General features: G+C 44.4%; 1 protein-coding gene and 1 pseudogene across 1 annotated transcript in view; both read left to right on the forward strand.

Moving 5' to 3' along the window:
* TTLL6 (tubulin tyrosine ligase like 6) overlaps positions 1-6,397 on the forward strand; it is a 28,588-nt gene extending 22,191 nt beyond the window's left edge. The window contains exons 11-13 of the mRNA XM_068530973.1: positions 1,518-1,887; positions 2,358-2,626; positions 6,333-6,397. Of these exons, the coding sequence (XP_068387074.1) occupies positions 1,518-1,887; positions 2,358-2,626 (639 nt within the window). The 3' untranslated portion in view covers positions 6,333-6,397. The remainder of the gene's footprint in view (positions 1-1,517; positions 1,888-2,357; positions 2,627-6,332) is intronic.
* Positions 910-1,412, forward strand: LOC137754913 (10 kDa heat shock protein, mitochondrial pseudogene; annotated as a pseudogene).
* Positions 6,398-6,999: the final 602 nt, after the last annotated feature.

Here is a 6,999-nt window from a genome sequence, read left to right on the forward strand (position 1 = left end):
TTTCAGCAATTTGAAATGCAATATGATGTAGTTTTATTTGTATTTATCCTATTTAGAATTCTTGAGCTTATTGGTTTTGTAACTTGATGTCTTCCACCAAATTTGGGAAGTTTCTCTCCATTATTTCTTCAGATATCTTTCCTGCCTTATTTTGTTCCTCTCTGTTGTACTTTCTGTATCAGGACTCTAGGTAGCTCATATAAATAGAATCATACAATATTTGTACTTCTGTGTCTGGTTTATTTCACTTAGCATAATGTGTTCAAAGTTCATTTATGTTGTAGCGTGTATCAGAATTTCCTTCCTTTTTAAGGCTAAATAATATTCCATTGTGTGTATACACCACATTTTTTTTATCCATTCATTTGTTGGTGGACATTTGGGTTGTGTCCACTTTTGGCTATTGTGAATAATGTTGCTGGGAACCTTGGTGTACTTGTTTAAAAGGAGCAATCTAATAACTTATTTAGCATATATAGCTAGGAGCAGAATTGCTGGGTCACAGGGTATTTGCAATCTTATCTAACCAAGTATTTCTAGATGGTTCACCAGAATGGCTGGACCAGCCTACATTCTCATCAGCAGTGCATGAGACACCCACCCCACCCGCCTTCCCACCAACACTGATATCCAGCTTTCCAATTTTTGCCAGTCTAATAGCTGTGAAATAACACCTATTTCTCTGATTACCAGTCTCCAGGGTTTAAAATCTATCTCATGTTTAAAGACCTCCAGAGGAAGCTCTGTGGACACTCCCCACCATCTTCTGCCCTAGTGTTTAACCAGTTCATGGTTAAGAAGCTGTTCTAACCAAAATCTTTCTTGCTGCTCATGAACTCAGCTCTTCATCTGTTTGTTTTAATTAAAAATGGCCTTTTCTCGAGTTCACGTGGCCGGGGGGTCGGACTGCGGATCTCTCCTTTGTGGCGGCGGCGGCCAGAGAGCGAGAGTACGAAGTGCGGCAACCCGAGTCATGGCAGGACAGGCATTTAGAAAGTTTCTTCCCCTTTTGACCGAGTATTAGTTGAAAGAAGTGCAGCCGAAGTTGTAACCAAAGGAGGCATTGTGCTTCCAGAAAAATCACAAGGAAAAGTATTGCAAGCAACGGTAGTAGCTGTTGGATCAGGCTCTAAAGGAAAGGGTGGAGAGATTCAACCAGTTAGTGTGAAAGTTGGAGATAAAGTTCTTCTCCCAGAATATGGAGGCACCAAAGTAGTTCTAGATGACAAGGATTATTTCTTATTTAGAGATGGTGACATTCTTGGAAAATATGTCGACTAAAATAAGTCACTATTGAAATGGCATCACGTGAAGCTGCCCGTTCCCCCAATGGCATCACGTGAAGCTGCCACTGAAGTTCTGAAATCTTTCATCCTGTAAATAATTTCCGTGTTTCTTTTATAATAAAGTAATGATCTCCAAACTAAAAAAAAAATAAAAATAAAAAAAAATAAAAATGGCATAGGAGGGAGCCCTTTGCTTTCCACAATCTCATTTTGGACCATTTTCTTTTTCAGCCTCTAACCTCAGTAGAAACCTTCCCAGAATCCACCACCCAGGTCTCAGACACCCCCCAGTCTCTGCTAGGGGTGACCATGGGAACCAGCTCTGAGTGCAGTAGCTCAGAGATGGACAGGATGGCCTCCTTTAAATGCAAGCAGCAGCAGATGCCTTGGCACCTCATCCAGGAAAAATTATCAAACAATTCTCTGCCTACAAAATCCCAGAGCTTCTCAAGGAGTCTGAACCCAAGCTGGACTTTGCTAAAGAATGGCATGAAGAAGCAGCATCCCGTGTCAGAGCTGTTCGCCAAGGTTCCACTGAGGGAGAAGCTGTCCTTGTTCCCAGCTCACTACAACCCAGAGCTGGTGCTGAGTGACAAGTCACGTGAGTGCCAGTGTACAGGGATGTGCGAAGAGCTTAGGGGATGGAGAAACCAACAGAACCTGTCCTAATCTTGGGGAGTGCCCTGTCTGAGGGGGACTGTAGCCCCTGCCTTCAGGGAGACCCCAGTCTGATGGCGGAGACATAGTTTTTGTTCTTAGGGGGTCTCTAGTCTTATTGGGAAAGCAAAAAAATGATAAAAGTAGAGCTGTGTCTAAGTACCCTCTTCAATCTTTCCTGTTCTCATTCAGATGAGGCCCATTCAGCTGAGCCTGTACAAGTTGGGGGTGGTAAGTTTGAAAAAAAAAAACAGGGAAGAGAAACTGTTTGGAGGAAAGGCACAGTGGCTGATTCTGATTCAGCAGCTTCCGCCAGTTTTCAGTGGGAGACCCTAGTGGGAGGTGGCCTTCGCCAGGAATTTGTGCTGAGTCCAGCAGCACAGACTGATGATGCCAATGCCTTTGCCTTTCCAGAAAACCCCTCCCTGCCCCAGGAGTGCTACTTCTGCAGCCGAAGCTCTGGCGAGAAGAGGCAGCTGGATGTGCCCTCCCTCCTCCTCTTGCAGAATTCTCACAGCCATGCTGTTTCCCTGAATGACCTGCTGGTGGTTGCCACTGCAGCCCGACTGGATCCGAGGCCTGGCAGAAGCCATACAGGTGCTGTGCGAGACCGGTGTATACAGGATCAGGAAGCATACAGCCACTGCCTGACCTCTGGCCAAAGAGGATGTGAGAGGAACTAGGTAGGCCCATCCATATTCCCTTCATGTGTCTGATGCATTGGCAGGCACTATACATATACTTCTAGAATGTTGGGTAGGTAGGTGGACTGATGGATTCATAAATACATACAGGTTAAGTAGACAATTAAGACTTAACCTCAGTCAAAATGTGACCCCCTTGCAATGTATATTTCTGCTATGACTGATCCGGCCCCACTGCTTTAGGTACACTTAGCCTCGTCTTCCACTCATGGCTGAAATTGAGACAGTCGCTAATGCCGGTCCCGTAAGTAGAACCATGCCAACCGTGAGGGGTTGATTTCCACACCTTTCGTGCTCTGCCAGCCTGGCCTAGGTCCAGGTCACTTGCCCTGAGAGCTGGCCCTGTGATGGAGTGTACTGAGGGCACGGAACAACAGGATAGTGGCGCCTGAGAAGATCTGGAAACAAAGACCCTTAAGCTTTGATTCCACTGTGTAAAAGGACCAAAGAGATAGCAAAGGAGCCCTTTGTCAGAAAGTTAGTGCTTCTAAAAGAAGGTGATATGTAAAAACTTAGGAGAACTCTACAACGTAGTATTGCCTATGGTGGAGGGATCTGTGCTGCTTGGCTGCTTATGGAAGGAGATACATTTTAATCATCTCCCTCACTCCTGCCACCTAAAGCAGACTGTGACCAGACAGTCTGACCTGGCCCCCTCGTGACCTGTAGCTCACACTGCAGAAGGGCTGGCAAGTGAACATCAGCCCATAGGGATCACTTTGGGTGCTCATAAAAATGCATATTCCAAGGCCTGCTCCTGGAAATTCTGATTCAGTAGGTCCTACTGGGGGCCCAGGAATCGAATCTGCATTTTAAGGAACTCCTCTAGGTGATTCTGTTGGTCCTCTTACCACCATCAGAGAAAAACTGGGCCTGGTGTTTCCCAAACTTCCCAGATGATATGAATCATATGGGGCTCCTTATTAAGCCTGTAGTTTCCAAGGCCACACCTCTGGAAATCCTGACACAAGAGATTTGGGACAGGCCACTGAGAATTTGCCTTTCAAGGAAGTATCTCAGGTGTGGTAGTGAAGACTGTCCTGTGTTTAGACCCAGGCCTGGGCAGAGGAACCTGTGACGGCCAGGCCTGACCTGTGGGCCTGTTATAGGAACAAAACTCCCCAATCCTGATGGGGCTCAAACGTACCCCACTATCTTCGGTTCATAATTTTCCAGAATTTTAGGTTATTTATGCTCCTACTTTTAAAAAGAGGGATCATGTAGCAGATTACAATAAAAACTTGTATTTAATATGACTGTTAAAATGAAGTTTTAATGATCAGAAGCCACACAGGGAAAGGGAAGAGATAATTATATTGAAAGGATGTGATAAAGTGCTTCCTGTAATGACCATTGAATTTAGCTCTGGACAGAAAAAGCCAAACATAGCATTCTGTTTTGGACTTTGTTGTCTCCCCAGTCAGAATAGAGACTTCTTAAGGACATGGACTATGCCTCCACCATCACACTGGGGTCTCTCTAAAGGCAGGGGCTTATCCTCCCACCCCCACCCCACACTGAGCTCTTGGATGTCCCTGTACACACTGGCACTCACATGACCGGTCACTCAGCACCAGCTCTGGGTTGTAGTGAGCTGGGAACAAGGACAGCTTCCCCCTCAGTGGAACCTTGGCGAACAGCTCTGACACGGGATGCTGCTTCTTCATGCCATTCTTTAGCAAAGTCAGCTTGGGTTCAGATTCCATGCAAAGCTCTGGGATTTTGTAGGCAGAGAAGGTTTCGATATTTTCTCCTAAATGAGTAAAGATAAGTTTACTCATCTAGTAAATAGGTGATTCTTTAGGGGAGACTTCTTTCCCTGCCTCTAATTTCTAAGAGCAGTTCGTCATGTGGTCACTTGCTATTATAGACTTACTACCATCCATGGTGGTTAATGGCTGAAGGTATTGACATGTTTTCTAATGAATATTAATGATGGTAAAATTTACCCTTTTTTTGGTAGCGTACTCTCTAGGCGCCAGCACTCCTCTAAATATATATTTTTTTTATCTAATTTAATTCTAATCATAACTGTGCACTTTAGAAAAGAAAAAACTGGGGCTCAAAGAGCATAAGGCTTAACATTCCGGAGGTTCCACAGCTTTAAGTGGTGGAGAAAGGATTTGAGTCAGATGTTGCTGATTCCCAGCCCTCAAGCTCTTAAAGCTACACTATTGTTCTTTCAAATGGCATTTTTAATATTAGGCTTCAGTTAGAGCTGAGGGAATAATAAATGGCTCTTTAGTGAAGGTATTTCTGTAGGAAGCGGTGATGGCCAAGGCCAAGCAGGGCTTCCTAGAATACCATGTGGAGTCACCAGATCTCAGAGCTGGTCCTCTGCTTTTAGATCAAATAATGGCTTCTAAAAATTCCCAACTAGGCAGACCGCAAAGGACTGACACATACAAGTCTGATTATGTACAGCAGAATGCCTATCAACACATTGATTTACAAATGGAGCAGGATGTGGTGTGAGAATAGGGCTTCTGCATAATAAATAATGGTTGAATGAAAGAGGGAAAGAGCAGAGCAGAAGTCCAAATTATGGATCATGGGCTTTCTTGGTAGGTGTAATAATAAAACCTTCCACACATCAAGTTTATGTACCGTATCTCATATAATCCTCAGGTCAGTGCTGTGAGTTTGGCAAGGCAGACATTATTACTTTATCCTCAAATTGCAGATGAAGAGAATCAAGCTTCGGGGACATTCAATGATTTGCCCAAATTCACACGAGTGGTGGGCTCTGGACAACATAGCCTGGTATTTCTTCCTCTTTACCACTCTGCCATGAACTTAGATCCCATCCTGACCCATGTGAGGAATGGAGCCCTGACAATTTCCTCCATTTTTCTGCTTAAATCTCTATAATCTCATCATCCTTCCTTGGGATCCACTTTCATAGTGAGTGGGCCACTTATTTAGGGGATAAATAGGCCATTTTGTAGGATTTTAAGGATGAGTTAAAGCTTGCTAAAGCAGGGTGCCTGGCACCCTACTGAATAACTGGTAGCTGCAATGATGATGACGATGATGTTGATGGTGATGATGATACTGTGCTGATGGTATTGAGCCCAGCACTCTGGACACTTGCTTTTGGTGCACTAAAAGCTTTGCATACAGTATCTCAATCCTCAAAGCAACACTTTGTGGTAAGTACTGTTGTTATTCTCTTTTTTCAAATGAGGAAACCAAGGTTTAGAGAAGTTAAGTAACGTGCCCAAGGGCACATAGATACCAAGAGCTAAGTTTGTACTCTTAACTGCTACCACTTGTTATCTGTGGCCAGCTTTTAAATGATCCATATCAAATGTTTGGGGCTGTAAGGATGCAGGAAGATGAATGTTGTATAGGAGATCAGCTCGGTGCTTTGTGACCACCTAGAGGGGTGGGATAGGGAGGGTGGGAGGGAGGCTCAAGAGGGAGGTGATATGGGGATATATGTATACATATAGCTGATTCACTTTGTTATACATCAGAAACTAACACAACATTGTAAAACAATTATACTCCAATAAAGATGTTAAAAAAAAATAAAGTTTCTGGTTACTGTGGATGTGAATCACCTGAGTGCCTCCTGACCCATTAGATAGGAAAGGTGATGATGAGTTAATTGGCTTGAATATTCTAGAAGCCATTTTAAAGGAAAATCTAAGAAAAATCTTTTTTTTTTTTTTCTTTCCAGAATCAGACTGGATCTCTGCCATTGTGTCCCTTTCTGCCTCTTACTCCCAGGAAATGATTTGTTTCTTCCTACAGTGTCTACAATGCCCATAGAAGCAACTGAGTTTTATTTCCTCGTCTAGACATCCTGGTCTTATGACTACCTCCCATTAGCACCCTGAGGCTAATAGCCTTGCCTTTTGTGCCCCCCCCTCCCCAGTTAGCTTACAGTGCTGGAGGACCATGACTTCTGGGAGTTACTGGTGCTGCCCAGGACACACCCCAGTTGCCCCACTAGTGACATTCCTATGGGTCCCTCACATAGCACTGTCATCCAAAACACTCCCAAGGATAGAGCAACATGAAGGGAGGAGTGCTGCAGAGAAGGACTCACAATTTCCAGGAGTCCAAAGCCCTCAGGGCACCAACAGGCCAGTGTCAGTTTGTCTTCAACTCCAGAGAGAAAAGACAAAGGGCTAAGCTTGATGGAGAACTCTGACCCCTGAGTAAGGGAGTTGAGGCGGTTGTAGCTTCATCAGGTAAAGACCAGATCTCCTCCCATGCCAGGACCTCAGTGCGCAAACATCTTCTCGCTATCTCCCTTACCAGCCTAACTCAAATTGCTGATGAAGACAGAGGTGAGGTGAGAGTACCCTGTCTGCAGGTGTTTCTTCCATTGACCTGCAGAA

The sequence above is a fragment of the Eschrichtius robustus genome, chromosome 20 (assembly GCF_028021215.1).
Source record: "Eschrichtius robustus isolate mEscRob2 chromosome 20, mEscRob2.pri, whole genome shotgun sequence".
In the NCBI taxonomy this organism is placed as follows: domain Eukaryota; kingdom Metazoa; phylum Chordata; class Mammalia; order Artiodactyla; family Eschrichtiidae; genus Eschrichtius; species Eschrichtius robustus.